This window comes from Jaculus jaculus, chromosome 15 (genome assembly GCF_020740685.1).
Source record: "Jaculus jaculus isolate mJacJac1 chromosome 15, mJacJac1.mat.Y.cur, whole genome shotgun sequence".
Taxonomy (NCBI): Eukaryota; Metazoa; Chordata; class Mammalia; order Rodentia; family Dipodidae; genus Jaculus; species Jaculus jaculus.
In genome coordinates this window covers 13,219,999-13,245,414 of record NC_059116.1, presented here as the reverse complement: position 1 = coordinate 13,245,414, position 25,416 = coordinate 13,219,999, and the positions used below count along the sequence as shown (strand labels likewise).

The 25,416-nt window shown below is 37.0% G+C and overlaps 1 protein-coding gene across 1 annotated transcript in view; it reads right to left on the bottom strand.

The window, feature by feature from the left end:
- Dok6 (docking protein 6) overlaps nucleotides 1–25,416 on the bottom strand; it is a 394,737-nt gene that overhangs the window by 145,084 nt on the left and 224,237 nt on the right. Inside the window, exons 5-6 of the mRNA XM_004654811.2 lie at nucleotides 20,444–20,563; nucleotides 10,411–10,600 (exon numbers count right to left, since the gene is read on the bottom strand). Of these exons, the coding sequence (XP_004654868.2) occupies nucleotides 10,411–10,600; nucleotides 20,444–20,563 (310 nt within the window). The remainder of the gene's footprint in view (nucleotides 1–10,410; nucleotides 10,601–20,443; nucleotides 20,564–25,416) is intronic.

The following is a 25,416-nucleotide window of genomic DNA, read 5'->3' as shown; positions in this document are numbered from 1 at the left end:
TGTATGCTGCTTAAGTATTTTCTGCTTAGCCTTCCTTCCCTTTTCACTCCAACATGGGCATATGGATTACAGGAGAGAGGGCATCTCTTTACACTCCTAACTTTAAAAGTTTAGGGATAAGAAAAGCCTGGCATTGCCAGCACAGATTCCTTACTTTTGTCATATACATCTGCTTCTCATAGTAATTGTACTGCGACATTTAGTGCTATTTTACCTTTGCGATTGCTGAGAACTGGGTAATGAATTTTCTTCCAGTTTCAAAATAAAGGCCATATTTTGAAAGTTAGCGATACATGTTTTGAATACTGATTTATTTTATAAAACATTGTCTTGAATATGGGAGTGTGTCTTGAATGTTAATTTTATAATACAGGATTTGGGATCACTTGAAATTTGTGATGCAGGCATTTGAACTCATCTTGATTTTTGCTTACAATATTTATGAAGTTGCATAAAGTGAAAGTGCTGTATTGGCAGTTTAGAAAGTAGTTTTGTCTTCCAGAGGAGAAAATTGTACACAATCAGGAGCCCTACGCCTTGTGCCGCAGGTCTGGTAAATTCATGATATTTTTGGAAAAACAAGCTTTGCATGGCAAATTGGTTGTTTCTTTGCTCTTAAAATGCAAAGTTACAGTCATTATGGTAAAAGAACAGTTGCTCTGGCTGATGTGAGAGGCTGAATATTTCTCTGGAATGCTGTTTCTCACCAAGGAAGATGCAGGTTGTGTGGGTTTTGTTCTCTCTTTTCCTTCCCTGGGCAACTGTCTCAGGAAGGGCACACCACAGCTGACGCACTGGACCTTTGCAGAATCGCTGTTCTACTACCAAACTTCGAGCTCACTTACACAATATAGAGGGACTAGAACTCAATTTGAGCAAAATTATGATTGCTGATAAAAAAGCACATTGGCCTATGCAATTTCATTATTTTCCAGGAAATGCAGTATATATAAATGTATATGCATACATATAAGAATTTATCTTAAAATGCCTTATGTAAAGAATTAATAAAATACAACCTAGAAAATGTGGATTTTTGGCCTAGCTCTGTTAGGACAACTGGCTGGACTCTTCCTATGAATCTTGCCCCTAAACTACGTGTAGTCTCATCATTTGTATTTCCACAAGTCCAGACCCAGGGAACTCAGTTTCCCATCAGTATTTCTGAGGCTAAATCAAGGTCAAAACCCTTTGCCTTTGGTTCCCTTCAACAAGAGTGAGACCACATGGAATTTACAAAATAGATATAAAAAATTATGGGCAATATCTCACTCTCTAATGGACAAAGAAAAATGAAGATGAAAAATACAAGTGAACTGAATACAAAAGAACAAACCTCCAATCTCAAAGAGGAATAAAAGAGAAAGGGAAAAAATGAGATAGCAAATGGCTCTATTAAAATAAAAAGCCACATTTATGGGGCAAGAAAAGGCTCTCAGATCATTAGCAGTTATATTAATAGGAATCACTTTCCTTAAAAGCAATTTGCTATGTTGTAAAGACTCTTCAACACATTCCCGTGCTTTGACCCAGTAATTCTTTTAACAGGTCTTGTTAAGAATCTAGACTCACAGTTGGTTTATATGGCCTTATTTATTAAAGTGCACTTGGAAACATTTTGATGTTAAATTAGTGATGGGCATAGCTTTATATTTAGACCTCAAACCATCACTGGAATCTTGTAGATAAAGAATTCCTTTTTTTTTTTTTGTTTTTGTTTTTGTTTTTGTGAGGTAGAGTCTCACTCTAGCTCAGGCTGACCTGGAACTCACTCTGTAGTATCAGGCTGGCTTCGAACTCATGGTGGTCCCCCTACCTCTGCCTCCCAAGTGCTGGGATTAAAGGCGTGCCCCACCACACCCAGTTTAAGGATTCTTAATATGATAGTAAGATAAAAATATATGTGAAATATTATTATGCTAGCCACATATCGCCTTATGCATGCCTTGATGCTTATTTTCTTCTGGTGTGTAGGTTCTAGAGGACAATATGTTCATTTAAGTCAAATTAACCTTTGAAAAGTGTGAAAAATATACCTCAGCTCTGTGAACATATATCCTTGCTCTAAACAAATTTGACATGGATTCTTAAAAAGTCAATGAATAAATATATGTCACCATAAAAACATATATATTAGACAGAAGTGTACCCAATTATTGAAAACAGCTATCTGAAGAGAGAGATATTATGAGTGAATTTTAAGAATTTCTTTTCCAGGGCTGGAGAGATGGCTTAGTGGTTAAGCGCTTGCCTGTGAAGCCTAAGGACCCCGGTTCGAGGCTCAGTTCCCCAGGACCCACGTTAGCCAGATGCACAAGGGGGCGCACGCGTCTGGAGTTCGTTTGCAGAGGCTGGAAGCCCTGGCGTGCCCATTCTCTCTCTCTCCCTCTATCTGTCTTTCTCTCTGTGTCTGTCTCTCTCAAATAAATAAATAAAAAATTTAAACAACAACAACAAAAGAATTTCTTTTCCATTTCTTTCTCCATAGTTCATTTTCATTTTTTTGTTTATTTTCATTTTTTGTTTATTTTTATTTATTTGAGAATGACAGACAGAGAGAGAAAGAGGCAGAGAGAGAGAGAGAGAGAGAGAGAGAGAGAGAGAGAGAGCACGCCAGGGCCTCTAACCACTGCAAACGAACTTCAGACGCATGTGCCCCCTTATGCATCTGGGTAACATGGGTCCTGGGGAACTGAGCCTCGAACCGGGGTCCTTAGGCTTCACAGGCAAGCGCTTAACTGCTAAGCCATCTCTCCAGCCCTTATTTTCATTTTTAAGATTAAATAACATAAGGTAATTAAAAACCCTCCACAACAATGAAAATGGCTATTTATTTTTTAAAAACTTTAAAACTTCCCTTCTTGGCCCCATTCTTCCAAGAGAAGCTATTGCCAAGATTTGAACTTAGGGGTACAATTTGACTATAATATAATTCATCAACATCTATTGAGTGATTCCATGATTTTCTACAAATATCAAGATACTAGAATTCATTTACTATTAACATTATTTTTTGCAGTGCTAAGGATAAAACCTAGAGCTCTGTAATGCTATCCCAGTGCTTTTCCACCAAGCTTTAGCTTTATCCCCTTAAAATTTTATATATGCAAATGTAAAGCAGTTTGCAAGAGGAAAAGGTCTATTTGGCAAAAAAAAAAAAAAAGTATGAAAAAAAGTTCGCAATTCTTAGCCATCAAGCAAATAGAAATAAAATTATATTTGAATTCAATTTGACTTCATGAAAATGAACAGCAAATAAGTTGAAGATACAGAGAAAAAAGAACTCTTATAACTACACTCTTGGTAGAGATGTAAATTAGTTCAGACATTATAGAAGTCAGCATGGGTGTTCTTAGAAAATAAAAAGTAGAGCTACTACAGAATCCAGCAATAACACTCCTGGGAATATAACCAAAGGAATCAAGTTAGCCTACCACAGAGATACCCACATATTCATGTTGACTGCCACATTTGCAAAAGCCAAGTTATACAATCATCCTAGATGTTAATCAGTAGATGAATGGATAAAGTATAGAAAGATAGATGGATTAGATAAATGTATAGATATAGATGATATGAATAGAAGATATGCATGATTCAAAAACCATACAGCAGAATAAATTTCTATCATTTTCAGGAAAATAGGCAGAACTGGGGATAAACATGTTAAGTGAAATAAGTTAGACCCAGAATGAAAAAAATGTTACATGCTTTCCTTTATATGCAGAATTTAACTTACAAAACTATCTAAGACATGAGAGCAAATGGGAGACAATGTTGGAAGAGGAAGAGGATTATTAAGAGATGTGCACAAAAAAGGGTAATAAGGAATTCATATGGGCAAATGCAGCATATACCTGTATTAAAATGATAGTTAAACCCATCTCTTTGTACAGTATAAATATTCTAAAACTGCAGAAAAAGGGAAAAAATAAATATGTATCATGTACAACATGGTCTTTTCAGATCTGCACATGCCATAAAGTGGTTAAATGAAAAAATGAATAAATGTATTACCTCAGTACTCATCATGCTGTTTGTGTGTTAAAACTCCTACGAAGTCATGAAAACAGAATAGATTCATTACCTGAGAAATTCATTTATTATTCTATTCAATCTACTTGCCCAAACCCCAGAAACCATGGCTTTGCTTCAGTTGATACAAATAAGTTTTATCTCACAGGGCTTTGTGCAGTGGTAAACATGTATATTGTTTATAATAATGCTTCTGAGATTCATGTTCATGGGGTACTGTGCTTACTTATCACACTGGATGACCATACCATAATATATGTATCTGGTCACATTCATGGTCACTTGGGTTCCTGCTAGATTTTGGTTTTTTATAAGCAAAGCTCCTAAGAACATTCAAGTATCATATGGTTTTATTGGGGGGGCGGTAAATATACAGAAGTTTTGCTCTGTCATATGGTATATGTAAAAACCTGCTGAAGTATTTCTGAAAGTCCTGTTATGGTTTTCATTCATATTATACACAAAGAGTCAGAGTTGTTTTCTACTTAATTTTCTCTTTTAAAAAAAATCATTTTTATTTATTTATTTGAGAAAGAGTCAGAGGGAGAGGGAGAGAGAGAAAAAGAATGGGCATGCCAGGTCATCCAACTACTGCAAACAAACTCCAGATGCATGTGCCACCTTGTGCATCTGGCTTGTGTGGGTCCTGAGGAATCAAACCTAGGTCCTTTGGCTTTGCAGGCAAGTGCCTTAAGCACTAATCCATCTCTCCAGCCCTTCTATTTTCTTCTGATACATTTGGTAAGGAGGTCACAGAGAGGTCGTCTACTTTTAGTCTTAAGTTTCTGATAAGCAATTATAATGTGTGTTTTCTCTGTCAGTATATATTCTGCTTTTAACTATATATTTTTGACCTATTTTTTTATTATTTATTTGAGAGAGACAGAGAGAAAGAGGGAGGGAGAGAAAGAATGGGCGTGCCAGGGCCTCCAGCCACTGCAGATGAACTCCAGATGCGTGCACCCCCTTGCATATCTGGCTAACCTGGGTCCTGGGGAACTGAGCCTTGAACTAGGGTCCTTACACTTCAGAGGCAAGCGCTTAACTGCTAAGCCATCTTTCCAGCCTCTTTGACCTATTTTTTTTTCTGTGCTTTTTGTCTCATTTTATAAGAATTGGTAAGGGACTGTGAATATAAGTGTGCCATCAGATTAAAGATTCATCAATTTCTCTTCCTGGCTAAAGCTAATCTTTTCATTTTTCTCTACAAGCTCTTTTGAAAAAGTAGAAGTGTTTCTTGCACATGAAGCCCAACTTCTCAATGTTTCCTGTCAATTGTGTTTTTATTTTAGTATTGAAGACATTTTTGTCTTCAATGTTATGGATGAATGTGTGCTTTCTTCTGTGCATTTATAATTTTAATTCACATTTTAGGCCCATGTCCATCTTAAGCTTCTGTTGGGCCAGTTATATTAGTTAATGTGGGCAAGCATAGTGTAATAGAATAAGTTGAGTGGTTTATAGTGGAGAAATTATGACCTCTCTGTTCTGAAGGCTAGAAGGGTCATATTCCTATTGACTCTGTGTTTAAGATTAAACATTTTTATTTATTTGCCAGCAGGGTGAGAGAGAGAGAATATGAGAGGAGAGGAGAGAGGAAACAAAAGAGAGAGAGAGAATGTATGGAGTCCAGTGTCTCTTGGTCTGCAAACAAACTTCAGATGTATGTGCCACTTTGTGCATTGTGTGTTGGGTGTTATGTGTGTACTAAAGAATCAATCTTGGGGCAATGGGCTTTGTAAATAAAGCTTTTAACCTCTTGAAATATGGCCTTTTTTTTTTTTCAACACCTATGTGACTCCTAGCATGTATTATTTACTAAGTCTACCTTCTTGCATAGTAGGACCTCCTCCTCCCCGGAAAGCTAAAAGAAACAAATCTTACTTTGTCCATTAGAACCTAAGCTAAACCTCTTGACCTCCCTCCTGCCCTTCCTCTCCCGGCGTTTCTTCTTTCTCCCATCTCTCTCTCTCTTTCACTCACTCGCTTTGGAAACCTATGGTGCAATAAACCTATCCCCTGAGAGAAATTTGTCCAAATGCCTAACGTCTCTCTTCCAAACCTACATGGAATCTTTTCTTTTAAATATCTTACAGTAATGACATTCTGAGTAGGACTTCAACACAATTTTGAGAGGATCCAGTTCAGCTCATAGCAGTGAGTTTAGAGTTGAGTTTCTCACTCCTCTGCAGCGGGCATCCAGTCATTCCAGACCCATCTGCTTCATTCCTGCCTGAAAATATCTTGGGTATATTTTTACACAAATTGACCACATATACAGAAGAATCTATTTTTAAATCTTCATTTTTGTTGATTATGAGTTCTATTCTTATTTTTAACTTTTGGTTATTAATGTTTATTAGCATTTCTTAATATTCAAGTAGTGAAAATCCTTTAATTATAGTTCTGTTTTCAAATTTATTTTGGCTACACTAAGTCTTTTGCAAATCAAAACTATTTTGGAGTCAATTTGTCATTTATTTTAGAAAAGATAATTGAGATCTTTTTTTAAGTAGAAACTTTGTATTGACTTATTATGTGTTGGCACTATCATTCCCTCCTCCCTGCCCCCATTCCAATGAGATTTTTGCTGCTAGTACACTGACTATAAAATTAATTTGTAATGAATTGTCATGCAAAAAACAAACTTGTCATCTTGTAGCTCTTACAGTTTTCAACATTCTGCCTTTACGTGTATTGTGGTCAATCTGCCTGAACATATTTCATATTTTGGAGGGCAATAAAAACAATAGGTTTAACCATTTTTCCTTTCAGTTGTTGGTACCTAGAATATAAGATAAAAATGATCTTGACTTTACTTTTCACAATTATGCTCAATTAATTTTTCAGTTTTCATAGCTTTTGGAAATAGATTTGAGATTTTTTCTGAATATTTTTAAGTATAAAGTAATATGTTTTATTTATTTATTTGAGAGAAAGAAAGGAAAAAGCAGAGAGAAAGAGAGAGAGAGAGCAAGAGAGATGGAGAGAATGGGTGGCCAGGGCATCTAGCCACTGAAAACAAACTCCAGATGCATGTGCCCCCTTGTGCATCTGGCTTACATGGGGCTTGGAGAATTGAACTGGGATCCTTTGGCTTTACAGGCAAATGCCTTAACCGCCAAGCTATCTCTCCAACTCCTAGTTATTTGGATTTTATTGTTCTACAGTTAGATTCCTGAAGGACAATAATATGAAACCAAAATCTCATTCCAAAGATTTATGTTATAGGTTCAATAATTGTTGTAAATCCTGAAGGCTATTAAATGGGAAAAAAAAAAAAAAAAAGCTGGCCTGATATTAGGCTGTAAGCACAGGTATCGTGATCACAACCCTTTAGGAATTCTGTCTTATTTGTTCTCCAGTGTTTTATCACACGAGTCCAAATGAACTGCAGATTCTTCACTCCTAGCAAATATATATATATATATATATATATATATATATACACACACACAGTTCTATGGCAGAATTCATAATCATCTGTCCAGTATTTAAAGGCACATGTATCCCCAGCTCTGCATTTGATATGTGTCTCCTCACATTTTCTGTGGTGTTGGTCAAGGACATGATTTCATCACAATGAGAGTTCTTCAGGCTGACCTTTGCTTAGAAAGCAGAAGTGAAGTATAAGTTTTCTGAGGAAAAACAGATGACTGTGCTTTCATCCTAAAGCACACTGCAGATTCCTCCAATCCAGCAAGGAAGTTGAGTTGATGATCTCCCCTCCAAGCAAGGGAGAAAAACCAATGGCAGAGCCTTGAAATGACCCATGTTAAATGAATGGATGATAGACATATCAAAATCCAACTTTATGATTATCCAGGGTTATATAACTCAGGAATATGATGACATTTAGGTTTTGTAATACTCATTTTAAGAAGTTTTATAGAAGAAAAACAACAATAAGCAAAACAAAGGAAAATGTATCCAAGCCACAATACAAAATTTTAAAAATATGAAGCCTATATATTTTAATATATTTATGTTTTGGAATGTATCTTTTTTTTTAGTTTTTCAAGGTAGGATCTTGCTGTTGCTCAGGCTGATCTGGAATTCACTGTGTAGTCTCAGTCTCACTTGGAACTCACAGCAATCCTCCCACCTCAGCCACCTGAGTGCTGAGATTACAGATGCAGGCCATTACACTTGGCATACATGCATCTTAATGTTACTAAAACAGTCAAGGTTACAAGATCATAAAAGATCGATTCATTTTGTGGGGTGAGCTTCATGAGTGATTTGGTGTGTTGCTTTAGGATATATTTTAAATCTTTTAGATGAACAGTTAATTTCACATTTGAAGGGATAAGATGTTGGCAAAAATATAAAAGCCAAACTGGAAAATAAATGAAAAAATGGAAAAGCCTAATGTGGGAAGATATGTCAGTGAAAATTCTGAATAATCACTGTACAAGAAAAATTGCTATTTGTTATGCAAGACCATAAGAAGTCTATTAGAATTATTGTTCCACCTAAGAAAAGGAAGATAAGAGTATCCAGGACAAAGGCATGGGGTGGGGGGTTAGAGAGGCGATCCTAGAAGCAGGGTTACTGAGGAATGAGCAATGGGGAGTACACACGCAACCTTGCCTCATCTTTGTGCATCTAGTTCATGTGGGATTTAGAGACTGGAATATGGGTCTTTAGGCTTCACAGGCAAGCATGAAATTGTAATTTTTAAATAGTATATCAGTCTAAAATTTTTCTGTTGAAGATTTTTATTTCTTAGTTATTATCAAAAATTGTATAATCATTGGATGATTAATTCATAGGCAGAAAGAAATCAGCAATTGAATGAGTTCACAGCAACTACTAAGTAAACACAAGATTTATGGCTCCTCAAAGAAATCAGCATCATAAAACTTTTAATATGTTCATATTGCAAAAGTATTCCAGGCTTGAGAAAATTAGCACAGCTCTGGGATTTCTTCCCTTCTTGAGTTTTTAAGAAATGTATGACCTACCCAAGATGCATAGTATTAGAATCCAGCCAAAAATAAATAAGCATTTTTTAAGAAGAAAGTTATGACAAAATTTCACATCAAAAGCATTGAACCTCTTTCACAATTACCTTGATATTTTTAAATTAATTGTAACAATGTGAGATATGATGTCTCCTCTATAAAGACAGATATACTAATTATCATTTTCTAATATACAATTTCTAAATATGGGCTGATGATATTGTTCCATGGCTGGAGTGGCTGCAGGACATGCATGAGATCCAATATATATATGAACAATCAAAAACAAATGAAATTACTTGTTTAAGCCTATTGCAAAGGAGTCATAGCATAACCACTGATTTGGTTGGCATAGCTCTATTTCAACCCACCTCTATGAAGAATAACTGCAAATCAAATATTTGTATTGGGTCTTTATGGATTCCAGCCTCAATGCTGTGTTGAAGAAACCTACATATGTATTTTAACATGCTAGGGTTCAAATGTGAATCACACTTTTAAAGAAACTGTGGATATACCAACATTTCTTTAGTCATTTTGAATTTGTATCTTACTTACCTCCTAATGTTACTAGCATACACATCTTGATGAATTAATAGTGTAACTTATTTTAAACACATTAGCAATATATAAGTAACTTTATAATACATCACTTACTGGGCTAGAGAGATGGCATAACAGTTAAGGTGCTTGCCTGTGAGGCCTAAGAACTAATGTTCGAATCTCCATGTCCCAAGTAAGCCAGACATACCATGATGCAAGAATTCAATTTTGCACATGCTTACAAGGGGGTGCACATGTCTGGACTTTGTTCTCACTGGCTGAAGGCCCTGGCATGCCCATTCTCTCTCTCTCTCTCAAAAGAAAAACATCCATTACTTGCTATCCTGTGCTTATAAGAGCCAAAGAGTACAAAAGTCATGCAATCAAGGACATATTTAATTTTACAGAAATCTTATTACATGGCAGCATGATAATAGTGTAAAACATATTGCATTATTAGAATAGCTTGATGCTACTGGGTGTGCTTGTGCTACTGGAATTACATTGAGTGGGGTAACTAACCTGTAAATTTATTTTTATTCATGTCATCAATAAGTAAATTAAGAATATTTAAATTCTTGCCGGGCGTGGTGGTGCATGCCTTTAATCTGAGCACTTGGGAGGCAGAGGTGGGAGGATCGCTGTGAGTTCAAGGCCACCCTGAGACTCCATAGTGAATTCCAGGTCAGCTTGAGCTACAGTGAGACCCTATCTCAACCCCCCCCCCCAACAAAAGTATATTTAAATTTTTAACGACTTGTTAACTTCCACTTATAGAAATAATGGTTATCCCTGGCAATGGCAAATGGAAATGTTCCCATAAGAGTCTGTTATACCCCTACATTGCCACTGCACTGGAGCTTACCTTCCTGACTCAAAGGTGAACCATGTTGAGTCCCGACCGTATCTCCTCAGCGAGCTCAGAGGCCACATCACCAGTTTGACCTTGGCGTTGTGGATATCCCAAAGATAGATATTCTCATGAGTAATCTGCATTGTGCATTCACCGTAAATATCCAAATTTGGTGTAGGCATGAGATAAACATTGAATCGTTCTACAAAGAAACAAAGCAAAGAAACAATTAAATGAAAAGTGACGTAACTGTTCCTAGAGTTGTGTTATGTTGCTTTGTATACCTGTAGACTTCAGAAAGTATTCCAGGACTCTTGGTGACATTGATACACATCGGTTGAAAAACATAACCTCCTTCTGTTTTACGTATGAAATTCATATTTAATTTGCATGTGGAAAACACTCTATTCAGGATCAAAGTGAGTCTACAATAATTAAAGATATTCATTACTGCCTCCTGTAAAACTTAAGACATGGCCTTTGTAAGCAAAGCAAAGATACCTAACTCCTTTCATTTTGGGATATTTTATGGTTGACTATCCTGTTGCATGTCTCATGATTAGGCAATGATTCTAAGCCTTGCTTTGTAATTTTCTATGTCTGTCAAAGGCTACTGCAAAGTTCACCAGCCTTTGATTCCCATTTAAATGTGTTGAATGCAATTTATTTCAAAGGTGAAAAGAAGATTGTAAGTTCCAAGAAGTAAAGAATTTGCTATGCCTATAAAGTATGGTATAAAATACCATAGATCCTAGCATTGTATTCTTGGCTTATAGCAAGTGATCAATATATGTTAGTCAACTGTAGGAATGAAATAAATATATGCAACCATGTGGACAGGATGGAAAAAAATTGATGCAAGATTATTGAAAAATAATATCATGCTAATATAAAGTTAAAGGATTACTGGCAGATAGATCTGACTCTCTAAGTGATGATCTAGTTGTGAAGAGAGCTGTCGAGGCAGTGCTGCTAGAATAATTACTTTGAAAGGCACAATGATGCAGTTGTGGCTGGAAGAGGATTGATGTGCTTAGGAATGTGTTCTTATTCACCATAATGCAACAATAATAAAAGCTGAATGCTTGTGGTGCTCATTAAGAATTATCATGTTGTAGAAATCTTTTCCCTGGCAGGTATTTTACCAAGTAAACATTTTCTGATGCCAAAATAAAATTAAAATGCAGATTATAGGTGTATTATATTAACTTAAATGTGAAAGTTTATAGCTTAATAGTCATGTGGCATTTATCCATATGAATGTGCCTATTCGATTTTGAACAAATAATAATCTAATACATTAATTTTTTACTTAGGTTATTGACTCCTTGAAACTTATATGTATATAGATGCCATTCATTTCTGAAATACATGCCAAATGGAGATCAATTTTTAAGCTGGAAAACAAAGAAAGAATATTATCCCATCAATTATTTGCAATGAAAAAACCCAGTTATATAATCATTTCATATATATATATATATATATATATATATATATATATATATATATATTACATAATTCCTGCATGCCACCAAGTAAGACATTAGTCTTATTCTCACCATTAGTCTTATTCTCACCATAATTCTCATTCCAACTGGATTTCAAATAGTGAATCAAAAGTGCATGAATTCAGAGGACTGTAAATGAAATTTGTGTCTGATGGACTGACTGGAAATGTAGATGATGCTTAAACATATTTCCTTGGTCAAACTCTTTTTGATGATGGTAAGGTTCTACATTCAGAATTTATCATATTCCAGTGACATCTCTTGTGTGTAGGAAAAATGCTGCAGTGAAGTGGAAAGTGTTCCTCTAAATTATTTTTCCTTTCCATAAACTGCTGTCTGAAGATAGCCAGAGTCATCACAAAAATGCCAAGGAGAAATGCTTCCTCCACGATGATAAAATAAATGGCCATAATTAGCCAACAGCATGATTGCTTAGGTTTCTATTGACCCTTATAGCCCAGAGTTTTACACTTAAAAATTAAATATCATGTAAAAGTAATGTTGCCATTGGATGTCCTTCAATAAGTGAAACCCAAATAATAAGAGAAGCCAGAAGAATAACTTCATTTTCACTGAAATGTCTCTTCCCCGAAGTTAGGTGATAACACTTGCTCTTAGTAAGGAATGAGGCGAAACACTATTTTTGACACTAGGTACAAATATCATGACTAAGTGGTTTAAAAATATTCTCATTATATGCATCTCTAGATATCAAAATCATGGACATACTTTTATGAACAAATTAAATGCGACAGGAAAACTGGCCTGGAAGTATATCTTCCAGGGGCAGCTCCAGGTAATGCTGAACAGGTGTTATTAACCAGTGGATCTCCCCCCCACCCTTTCCCTTGACGTTCCCTCTCTTCAAGCACTTTAACCAAACAACCCAAGCTAACACCTTTTTTCATGTGTTTGTTTGTAGAGAACTCTTCAGGCTGGCTTTGAGTGCTATGGATTGCGATATTTGAAAGAAACTGTTGTAATAAATATTATTTTCAATTTACAAATGTTCAAAAATCCATTTCTCTAATGAGCAATTTCAAAAATGTTAGACTCAAATTAAAAAAAAACTGGAAGAATTTAAAAAGAAAACCAGGTACGTGATGAGGAGGGCAGTACATTATGTTGTTGCACTCTACATCATTGGATCCCACTACTATGAGGTAGGAAGCTTTCTACCTTTGCTGCAAATTAATCACTTTATTTAATTTATAATATGAATACATTGTTTTACTAAAGTTTATTTTGGTTTTCATCATAAAGTACTATTTCAGTATGAGTAGTTAATATTACCTCCACTGAAATATTTCTTTTAATTTTTAAATTTATTTAATTTAATTTATTTATTTCAGAGAGAGAGAAAGAGACAGATAGAGAAAATGGGCATGTCGGGACCTCTCGCCCCTGCAAATGAACTCCAGACACATGTACCGCCTTGTGCATCTGGCTTACACAGGTACTTGGGAATCAAACTTGGGTCCTTAGGCTTTGCAGGCAAGCACCTTAACTACTAAACCATCTCTGCAGCCCCACTAAAATATTTTTTTTTCTTTATAATGATTATCTTTGTGAAACAGATGTATCATGTGGGCATTTATAAACACTGTTAAAGCATATTTTTGTATATATATATTTCTCAGTAAAGAGAAAAAAAAAAAAAGATTTGCTAAATACTTGGTCCCGATTGAAATTATCTAATAGTGACTGGATTCAGTCTTTAAATTTTGGTTTTTCTATTGTGTTCCTGGTGTGTTAATGAATTCCCTTATAGGAATATATACTCTGATGGTAAGTGCCTCATTGCACACAATTGATATTCTCCTGAGCTGTTCTTTTCTGCTCTATCCATTTCCTTCAAAGCCAGATTCACCTGAAACTCTCATGTGCATTGCAGAGAAAGGTCAGCCTGCCATCTTGACCATGAACCCACATGCTCTGAGCCATCCCCCCTTTTCTTCTTATTTCTACAGGCATAGAGGTTTGAGAGCTCTTTTTTTCAACTCTTCCATAACACTTTCAAAGAATCGTCTTTATTAATCCTGAAGCCTGTCCCACAGAAAGCATTCACGTTTTTCACCCACTATCCACAGCTCTGGGATTATTTCTGAGACAAGAAGTCTATTCTTATACTCTTGATTTAAGAATTATGACACACCATTTGCAAGCATGATATTTTTGAAAGAATACAAAACCAATGATTTATTTACTAATTACTTTCTAGGCTAATGATGAGGCATTAATTTTACTTATTCAATTTGAGAAGATGGAAAGTAGTTTTATTTTCATTAATTTTTATAATAAACCCTTCATTTTTGAAAGAATGAGCTACCTTGTGTGATACAGTGATATTTCATACCTTTCAGTTTTCAGAAGTGTACATTGGGGCGAGGAACATCATTGTCACCTCAGTACATTCCCCACTGCCACTTTCAACTTCTGACTCTTCTGAAGCCAGCAATGATCTCACTTCTAGTCCTGTATGCTATTTTTTGCCAGATTTAGAATGTTCTTGTGAGCTAGTAGCAGCCAGTTTCAGCACACCACTAATTTATTCCATCTGTATCTATCGTTTTTTTTTTTATTTACTTCGTTTAAATATTTTGTGGTGATGTTGGCATTCATAAATATAAATTTTGAGGAATTTCAGCAACTTTTTAAAGTTCATATTTCAGCGTTTTACATAAGAAATTGTAATGGACTGCTCAGGATTCAGGAAAGTCCTTGAACCCCAAACCTTGCATCTGTTTCTAATTTTTTTTGTTTATTTTATTTATTTATTTGAGAGTGACAGAGAAAGAGGCTGAAAGAGAGAGAGAGAGAGAGAGAGAGAGAGAGAGAGAGAGAGAGAGAGAGAGAATGGGCACACCAGGTTCTCCAGCCACTGTAAATGAACTCCAGATGCATGTGCCCCCTTGTGTATCTGGCTAATGTGGGTCCTGGGGAATCAAGCCTTGAACCGGGGTCCTTAGGCTTCACAGGCAAACGCTTAACTGCTAAGCCAGCTCTCCAGCCCTGTTTCTAATTTTTTTTAACTTTATGTATTTATTTATTTGTGAAAGAGAAAGAGGGAGAGAGGGACAAGAGGGAGAGACTAGGTGTGTCAGGGCCTTCAGTCACTGCAAATGAAATCCAGACACATGCGCCACCTTGTGCATCTGGCTTAAGTGGGTCCTGGGTAATTGAACTTTGGTTCTTTGGCTTTGTAGGCAAGTACCTTAACTGCTAAGCCATCCCCACAACACTCATTTCTAATTTTAATCAAAGAATTAAATAGGTCTAGAGAGATGGCTTAGCAGTTAAGGCACTTGACCATAAAGCCTAAGGAGGCAGGTTCAATTCCCTCATACCCACTTAATCCAAATGCACAAGGCATGTGGTGTGTGTTTGCAGTGACTTAAGTCCCTGGTATGCCCTTTCTCTCCCTATCTGCCTCTTGCTTTCTCTCTCCTTCCCTATCTCTCTCAAACAAATAAATAATAAATTTTAAAAACAAATAAAAAATACTGAGAAGGATAATTATTAAGTTATTATATTTATTGAAGGAAGCACACAGCCAAGGAAAGGAACCCATGTGGCTAGAGACCACATGTGTAGGGCTTGGAAAAAATAAGTTGTTTGTGGAAAAACAGGTCTAGGGAACTGGGCAAAAGAGAAGTCAGATGGTCTTTGATTTCTACCAAACATAGGGTTTCCTGTCTCTTTACTTTTAGGCGCCCAGTCAACCTAACTGCCTACTACCTCTCAAAATTATATAACTTGCACCCATCTAAAATTGCATAAATTATAGAAATACATATTAATTGCATCCATGTTAAAGTGATGTTTGAGTGTGGTGTGAATTAAGGACTCAAGGTCATATTATTTTCTCAACAGATATCTAGTTATTCTAGAGCAATATATTTAAAAATTTTACTTTTCTCTTAGAAATAACTAGTACTTATGAGCAATGGCTTTGTTGTCTTTGTGGAAAAAAAAATGTCCTGATCATCTTGATCCATTGATTTCTTTGGTCTCATGACTTAAGCCATGATCAAAAGAGGGTATAAGATGGTAAGAGACAGGTATAAACTTGAGCTATTCTTCCTATATTCATGAACACTAAAGACATGCTTATAGTTTTGTGCTATTCAGATGAGGGCATTTCTTGGTAGGGGTTAATGTGACTTTTTTTTTTTTTCAAAAAAAAACCCCACATTGATTGTTACACTTTGCTTCAATGTTTGTATTTGCTATTCTGTGTACTCTTCAATTAGTGACCTGATTTTGTCTAACTTTATATTGATTTCCTCAGTTATGCTGGAGGCGTTGATAATGAATAGTGGCAGTCAAAGTTGTCTATGTTGAAGGTAAGAAGCAAGTTTGTGATAGCAAACAGGGCAGAGTTCAGAATTAACTTTAGAATATGGCTTGGGATCCAGAGAAATGTCGCACATGGTTTTAAGGTGAAAACTAGAAATATATGTTGAGTCTAGTCCATTTTGAGGAGGATGAGCCTGGGCCATGGAGAAAAACAAAGCCTCAGATAAGCCCCCAAATCAACCAAATGGCTGAAATCACTTTTCATTTGATCAGTTTGGAGTTGTCTTGAATCAGTAACAACTATGATATACCCTCTGTGTTTCCTTCCAACTAAAACTTCAGGAATTTCTTGCTAATATATATATTTGGCTAGGATGATCACTTTGCTATTAATGATGCATATGCCACATGTGTATTTTAGAGTTGTTACTATGTCTTGTGAGTCCCATGTAAAGTGGCTATGATAGCACTGTGGATTACTACTTTTCAAGGTCAATATTGCCTATTGCAAATATTATTGATAGGCTGGAAACAAGGAAATCTTAAAAGTGTAATGCTTAAATTGTCTGTTTACCATGTTCTACTTCTTGCCAAATTTTTGGAAGTGTTTAAAGGGTATGTGTGTGTGTGTGTGTGTGTGTGTGTGTGTTTGTTGTTATTTTTATTTATTTATTTATTTGAGAGCAACAGACAGAGTGAGAAAGAGGAAGATAGAGAGAGGGAGAGAGAATGGGCACACCAGGGCCTCCAGCCACTGCAAAAGAACTCCAGACACATGTGCCCCCTTGTGCATCTGGTTAACGTGGGTCCTGGGGAGTCGAGCCTCGAACCGAGGTTCTTAGGCTTCACAGGCAAGCACTTAACCACTAAGCCATATCTCCAGCCCCCCTCACCCAGTTTTATCTCATCAACACACATTTTACCTTTAAAATTAGTTGCACAACTATCGATTCTTGACTAGCTTCAGAGTAACTAAGAGTAACTTGTCTGCAGAGTCAAGAAACTACCAGGGTAGATGTATCAATTTTGGATGTAAATATGGCTACAATCAAGACAGAGCAGTGTGACTCTCCTTGATCGTAGAGGACCATGAAGACATCAGGGGCTACATTAATATACTTTCTTACACTGAGTCTGCATACATAGATCTCATATTCCTTAGGAAGGAAATTTAAAACTAAATAGGAGTGCATGAGTAGCAATCTAAAAGATATTTTTCTAATGTACAGCTCTTTTTTTAAAAAAAAATTGTTTATTTATTTATTTATTTCAGAACAACAGAGAGAGAGAGAGAGAGGCAGATAGATAGAGAATGGGCACACCAGGGCCTTCAGCCACTGCAAATGAACTCCAGATGCGTGCACCCCTTGTGCATCTGGCTTATGTGGGTCCTGGGGAATCAAGCCTCAAACCGAGGTCCTTAGGCTTCACAGGCAAGCGCTTAACCGCAAAGCCACCCTCCCCAGCCCAACTCTTTTAATCCAATGCATAAAGTTGCATTATGACACAACATTAATCTCTAATGCTCAATCTTTCATAATGGATTTATTTCAACCTGCATGGATTAATGAATTCAAGACTATTTTGAGAAATTAGTGCTTGCACTTATTTTTAGAGTTATGTAAAGTTGGGAGCAGTAATAAACAATCAGTGACAGGACAGCTTTAAGACATGCTAATTTCAAAGATTTCAATTGGCTACTAAAAACAATAAATATCTTCCTTCCACATTTTAAGAAATGTTCAGTGAATAAGTGTTTTATGCTAGGCCTTCATCAGACTGGAGGGAGGGGATCCAAGCTGGTTGGAAATATATCCTAGTCCTCATCATAAAGTTTTATAGCCTCCTGGTAATTATCTCAGGAGCCTTTTGGATGAAGTTATCATATGTGCAGAGAAATGCTGCTGATTAAGGAGCAAGAAGACTGGGGAATGATTCCAAGCTGCACATTTGTGAGAATTATTTAGCTACCCACAGTGTATTGTGAAATCTGAAGACTGTTTTTATTCTTTGTATCATTTTCTTATAGTATGAATGAAAATAAAATGAGATTTTAGGTTGTTCTCAGTGGACCAAGAAGAATAAAGACATCGTTTATATACAGGGATGTGCCTTAAACAAAAGGAACGGCATGGGGAATGATGGTCCTTGAGGCCTTGTTAGTCAAGGTGAAGGTGATTCTAGGAAAAGGAAATCCTCTCCACACCATATTTTTCCTTTTAATACTAAATACTGATGTATCTTAGTGAGAATGCACAGGTTTCTCTCTGAGTCCTTGTTGAAATATGATTGCCAGTTATCTTATAGGATGCTATGTAATCTTCAGGGAGGCCATGGAAACAAGCCAGTTTCCATCTTTTCCTGCTCAACAATATCTCATGTATTTGTTAAATACATATTTTAAAATAACACGCATCCATTTTTTGGTTAGGATTATCAAATAATAGTAAAAGGCAGGCATTTGTTGGAACTGGCAATGTTATAGTTCAAGTGTGCTGTAAAGTTCCCACAGGAAATTCTTTAGATCATTTTCCTCACTTGAGCCTTTTATAAAATGAAAATCTGTGGTTTATATTTGCTCTTACACACATTTCCATTTGTTTTTCCTATAAATAAATGCCATTTTTTCTTTTATGTTCCATAGATTCCAGATAAATTAACAGTACCATCAAGTTAGAAACAGACTGATAGTAAAATAAAATCAAGTTGTACATATCCACTCAGATAGAATGTATGCACAATCAAACTTTGGAACATGAAGACATATAGTTTATCCTAGATGAGATATGTGATGTTTTTATCCACAAATTTAGTTTATTCATTTTTCCCTATTCCCTTATGTTGTTTTTGACAAATGTTTTTCAGCAAGAGATTTTTCCCCTGTACTTTTCTTGAGCTGTGAATGAGCAGTAAACATCAGGAAGCTCATTCATAATTGTTTTGTGCTTAACACCACTCCCAGAAAGCTGTCACAGAAATACAGATCTGAGTGATTATGGGAGAAGGACTAGAATTAAAAAAAAAATGTTATGAGAGAGCTGCATAAATGCTTCCCTGACTTGGCTAAAACAAATGGAGACATCCAGTGTCTGCTGCACATGTATGTATACATGCATCTTCTTGATGACACAGCAAAAATGTGGTCCCTCATTTTAGCAACAAGCAAAACAGTGATTTGGGCTGTGGGATAGTGATGTCATAGATATCTTTATTAGGTGTTATGATCTATGAACATTAGTCTATGATCACTGAGGGCTCTTATGATACACTTTTACCTGCACTACCTACCGTGTATGGCCACCGACAATGCCTCGATTTCTTTTTAGTAAGTAGGATCAGGCTTCGTCAACAGCCCTTAGAAAACTTTTCCAAACCTGAGCATCACTGGAAAGTTTCTACTTTCACAATTACCAGATGATTTGCTGATGGGATAATTATTTTAAAAGATGAGAAAATACTTGGCTCATTGCCAATTAATAAATATTATTAACATCAGATTAAATAATACATTCCTAAAACACAGGTTCCAATCAAGAGCATACAGCATGAGCTATGAGGGGATATGAGACATGCCTGCTAAATCAGAGAAAAGTAGAGGAGGTAAACCATTTCAGTCACATAAACCACAAAGTGGTGATATCCTGAGATTTTTATCCACTGTACATTGCTGCTCTTCAGCTTGGAAATCCCTGCCAGCCTTCAAGGAGAAAAGAGAAGGAGGCTATTCATTTTAAAGACTTGTGCATGGCAAGAGGATGAGTGAGATAGTTATTTGGACAAATGGCATGACTGTAGACAAGAGACTTGGATTCCTGGATTGCACCATCAAACTTTCTGTAGTTATGCTATGGTGGAAAAGAGTTCCTTTGAAACCTGTGGGCCATCTTGCTTTCTATTTTAAATTTTTTTTGTTTCATTTTTACTTATTTATTTGAGAGCAACAACAGACAGAGAGAGAAAGAGGCAGAGAGAGAGAGAGAGAGAGAGAGAGAGGAGAGTGGGCGTGCTAGGGCTTCCAGCCACTGCAAATGGACTCCAGATGCGTGCGACCCCTTGTGCATCTGGCTAACGTGGGTCCTGGGGAATTGAGCCTTGAACCGGGGTCCTTAGGCTTCACAGGCAAGCGCTTAACCGCTAATTGCTTTCTATTTTAAAGAACAATCAATTTGAAACATCTCTGTGTGTTTCCCCAGTCCCCATGTGTCTGAAACGACGGAGGGCAGGTTCCGACTTACCATTCTGCTCCCGTTGTACTCCAGCCGCCAGCAGGTCGGGCTCCCCTAGGCTGATGTCATTGAGCCTCGTTCCCAAGCACTCCATACAGAGCTGCTTGCACCACTCCTCGGCCTCCAGCTCTGGAAATGAGCACATGTGTCAGCACAGGAGAAATGTGGTGCAGGATTGCTTCCAGAACTTTCCCCCAGCTATTCAGTAAGCATTAAGCAAATAAAAATTATACTAACATGGGAAAAATTCCCATAATTATTTCCAATTTTGTAGTTATTTTTAATATCATCCACAGTATGTTACCTTATTCTCAAATACTAGACTATGAGCATTTGCTCCCAATCTATTATATCTTGGCCAAGGATATAAACAAAGTTCAATATTTTGGTACAAGCTCTAGAATCACAATACAGAAGTTGTAGCAAAACTTCTGAACTGGCACCTGCCCAGAGAAGTTTCCGGCATTTCCATGTCACATATGTTTATACTAGAGGCAGCTAATATAGATTTCCACCAAATTCCTGGCTCTGTATGGATGGCACTCCAACCTTTGCCTTGACATTTTAAACTCCTCCTAAAAAAGTTAGGAGAAAAAGACAATGCCATCAAAATAAAGACTGATTTAGAGGGGAAGGGGGTATGGTGGAAAGTGGAGTTTCAAAGGGGAAAGTGGGGAAAGGGAGCAAATTACCACGGGTTATTGTCTACAATTATGGAAGTTGTCAATAAAAAAAAGTAAATTAAAAAATTTATCAGTGACAGGTTTTCTTCGATGCAGGCAAAAATCAACTTCCTTCCTTAATGACCAATACTAATAAACCCCTGTGATATATTCCTCCTAGGTTTGGTTATACTTCCTTAACATAAAAAACACTCTTAATCAATGTGATGCCAAGGCAGATTTGAAACCTACATTTAGTTTTATCAAGACCAGAACATCCATTGGAAAGTAAAACAAAAGCACTCTGCAGTTACCACAGGTTGTACTCTAGGAAAAACAGGAGTCCTAACATTACAATCATGAGAGTCATTTTCTCTGCAAAAGGTACCCTTGCCACATTGAAGGGCCTCTGCTGTAAGCAGGATGAAGTTTGGCATCTCTGCCTTCACGTTGCATTTGTCTACTTGTCAGATTTCTTTTCAGCTCAGCAGGTGGGCATGCTAGTTCTCTGGCTATGCTTCTCGGAAGCGGGTCTTCTCCTCTCTATAGGTGGAAGATACCAACAACACCAATGTAAGTCACTGAGGTTGTGGGATCTGCAGTATCTGCTAGATTGCAAGTGTGGTGCCTGGAAGCCTCCAGCCATTGCCCAAACCTTCATTTCCTTTGGATTCTAGGAACACAGAAGCCTTGGAAACAGATCACCCCTGTTTACACTGCCCTCCTTAATGGGGCAATTGCTCCATGATAGTAGTAGAGGGTGTGTGTCCTGGACCCTCCCCAGGTCACAGTATTCATCTCAGGGTGGAAACTGCCTTATGGCCTTGAAACAATGAGATTCAGAAAGTCCCCTGGCAGGATTGAAATAATGATTAACCAGACCACAGTTTAGCCTAGACTATTTAATTTTTCATGTCTCTGGCCCACTTCTTTCCCTATATAAATCTTCTCTCCATGTCAGTACCACAGACATGTGGCTGAAGACTGCTGTTCTATCTTCCAGTACTGTCATGAGGAATATGCAATTCCTTTCTTACGTATCATCGTTGCTATTTCCCTTTGATTTCGGGATATCGGTAGACTTGATTAATTGAAAGCTCTGTCCTCTCAGAGATGGTTTTCTGGTTAGGACTCTGGTAACCCTCTCAATAATTTGCACTTTTTTTTCCTAATTTAAGGACCAGATGGACCCCCAGGAAAGCTTGGCTCTGTAGTTTAGGTGAAGTCAGAGGCTTGGGATTGGCTATGCAGATATTTCTAAGGGACCTAAGAAACAATCCTTTCTAACAACAGGGCCAATAGGTATAATTTGCATTTTCTGAGGCCAAACTTCATAGAGAAATGTAACAAGTAAATAACAGTATGTATTGATAATCATTTTTTTTTTTGGACATAAGAATTTTAACTTATAACTTTTCAAAGCTTTCCTAATGAACAAACCAGAAGATTCCAGGTTGAACTCATTTATGGGCTATATGTTTATGTATCCTTGAAATTTCTATTGAGAAAGTATGATTTTAGTTTTTACTTTTGTTAGTTCTTAATAGTTTGAAATTTTCTCAGAACTCTATTTAAAGCCATAAGGGAAATCACATACAATTAACATCTCATCTGTTTCATTCTACCTCATACTATATTCATTTCATCAGAGGTGGGTATGATTAGTATGCTACTTGGGTTAAACCTCAGAATGTGAAATATGTCAGTTGTCATGATGCAATTTTTCCTACAAGTAGTAAGTTAACACATGTCCAGAGGTGAAAGAAACCCATCCATCCTCCCTCCCTTCCTCCTTTCTTCCTTTCCTTCATCCCTCCCTTATTCTTTCCTTCCCACCTTCACCTCCCTCCATCCCTCCTTCCTTCTTTCCTTCCCTCCTTTCCCTCGCTGCTTCCTTCCTTTCTTCCTTCCTTCTTTCTATCCTTCCTTCCTTCCTTCTCTCCTTTTCCTCCCTCCTTCATTCCTCCCTTTTCTCCCTTCCTCTCTCCCACCTTCCTTCATTCTTTCCTCCCACCCCCCCCATTCTCCCTTCTTGCTTTCCTTCTAGTTAGTATCTCATCCTAAGATTTGATGCAATGGATCAAGCAAGCATCCAGTAAAAAGGCTTCTACTGGATGAGACTTAAGCCGCTCAAGAAGCAATGAATGCCAAATCTAAATGTACAATTTCCATAAGGACAGGAAGGCAGGAAACTTGCACATCTCAGCAATGTGAGGCTTTCATGGGCTTCCATAGAAGCAGAGGCATCCTCTGCAGCCAGTCTGAGGAATCACAGTGCTTTGGCATTTTAGTAGTGCAGGAGCATGAAGGATACAAATAGTAGAGTGGCAGACGCAGAAGACTACATGAAATCACACTAAAGGCGGAACTACAAACAGAGAGGGGAGAAAAGAGGAGAGGAGAGGAGAGGAGGAAGGAAATGGAAGAGAAAGGTAGAGAAGGAAGGAAGTAGGGAGAGAGGTAAATAGATAGAGATAGATGATAAATAGAGAGATAGATAGATGATAGATAAATAGATAGATAGATAGATAGATAGATAGATAGATAGATAGATAGATAGATAGATCTGTAATTCAGATACCAACCAGGGTTTCTACCTTAAAAAAAAATAAACCTAGACACTGTATATCAAGCCCTGTATTAGGAAGCTATGTGTTAAACACACAATTCATGTCTCAATATTTTTTTTGTTCATTTTTTATTTATTTATTTGAGAGTGACAGAGAGAGAGAAAGAGACAGAGAGAGAGACTGAGAACGGGTGTGCCAGGGCTTCCAGCCACTGCAAATGAACTCCAGATGCGTGCGCCCCTTTGTGCATCTGGCTAACATGGGTCCTGGGGAACCGAGCCTCGAACCGGGGTCCTTAGGCTTCACAGGCAAGCGCTTAACCCTTAAGCCATCTCTCCAGCCCTCATGTCTCAATATTATTTGCACTTAGTGAGATGGGAGATGAGCCTGGTATGTGGTTCTCTGAAATGCTTATAGCCCAGCCAGGTAGATGCTGAAGTACTCGGGCAAAGACTCAGAAGAATGAAAGGTATCTGAGCAGTGACCTGTAGGACAAGGTGAGTGTGTGTGTGTGTGTGGGTGGGCGTCCATGCATGCCACTGTCCAAGGAAATGTGCATAAGGTAGACAAGTGCATGTCAGAACAAGTGTGCATGTGTGGTGAGTGTGTGAGAGTTTGCTTGTGTGAGTGCGATTGTGCATCTCAGAGTGAATGTGTAGGGAGAATCAAAGGACGGTGGCGGATGGTTGTGGAGCAGAGGTGACATATGGGGGGCAGTAAGAGTGACCTTTGTAACGTCTAAGGGAAGTTTTGAGCTCATGAAAAAAAAAAAAACTGAGAAAAAATATTATGTTCATATTTTTTCATGAGTGTTTTCCTAGTACTAGTACTTAGTTCAGTTACGTCATCCTAACCTTCATCTCCAATGTGTCAACCTTTGTGATCTGTCAAGTTGGTCTAATCAAGTTCATGTATGTAAATTGAATATTTTCAAACATTCTATAAGCTTCAGTTTCTTTATTCTGGTAGTCCTTTAGCAGGTCATACGAGCTAGCCTTTTGATTTGTTCTGGTTTTTTGTTTTTTTTTTTTTTTTTTTTGTGGAGGCAATTTCTAAGTCTTTTATATTTTAAAAATATAAATTCTATCCTATCGTTATCTAGCTAGAATTTTTCCTCAGAGATTCTTTCATCTTTCTGCAGTGATGGGGATTGAACCCAGCTTTTCTCACATGATAGAAAAGTACATTACAGTAGGGCTAAACTCTGAGCTCCCACAGGTATGTGCACATAATACACACATATATAGATGTTTGTATATAATATTGCATATATTTTTATTAAATATTCACAGGAGTCCTATAAACCTAGAACATTGCCATTTCCTTTATATTTCAAAATGTTTAGCCTACACATGAGGTATGAATAATTAAATTTATTTGTAAAAAGATAGTAAAATATTCCAAATTTTCTTTATATTTTTATCTCCATGAGAGTATTGCTTTTTAGTAAGACACATTTCCCTAATAAGTTGTGGTTATGCTCAAATTCTTAATCTATACTTTTCCACAAAAGAAAGCCAAATACGACTAAACGAAGAAATTTGGTAATATTGAGAAGGAAAACTGAAAGACACTTTGGAATAACAAGACAAAGGATGGGGAGAGATTGGATCAATGGGTTGGAGGGAGGCAATGTGCAGAGGTGGACCAAGACAGCGCTGCTGTAGGTGAAGATGTTGTCTCCTCCAGGTTTTAATTTTTTTTTTTTAATTTATTTGAGAGCGACAGACACAGAGAGAAAGACAGATAG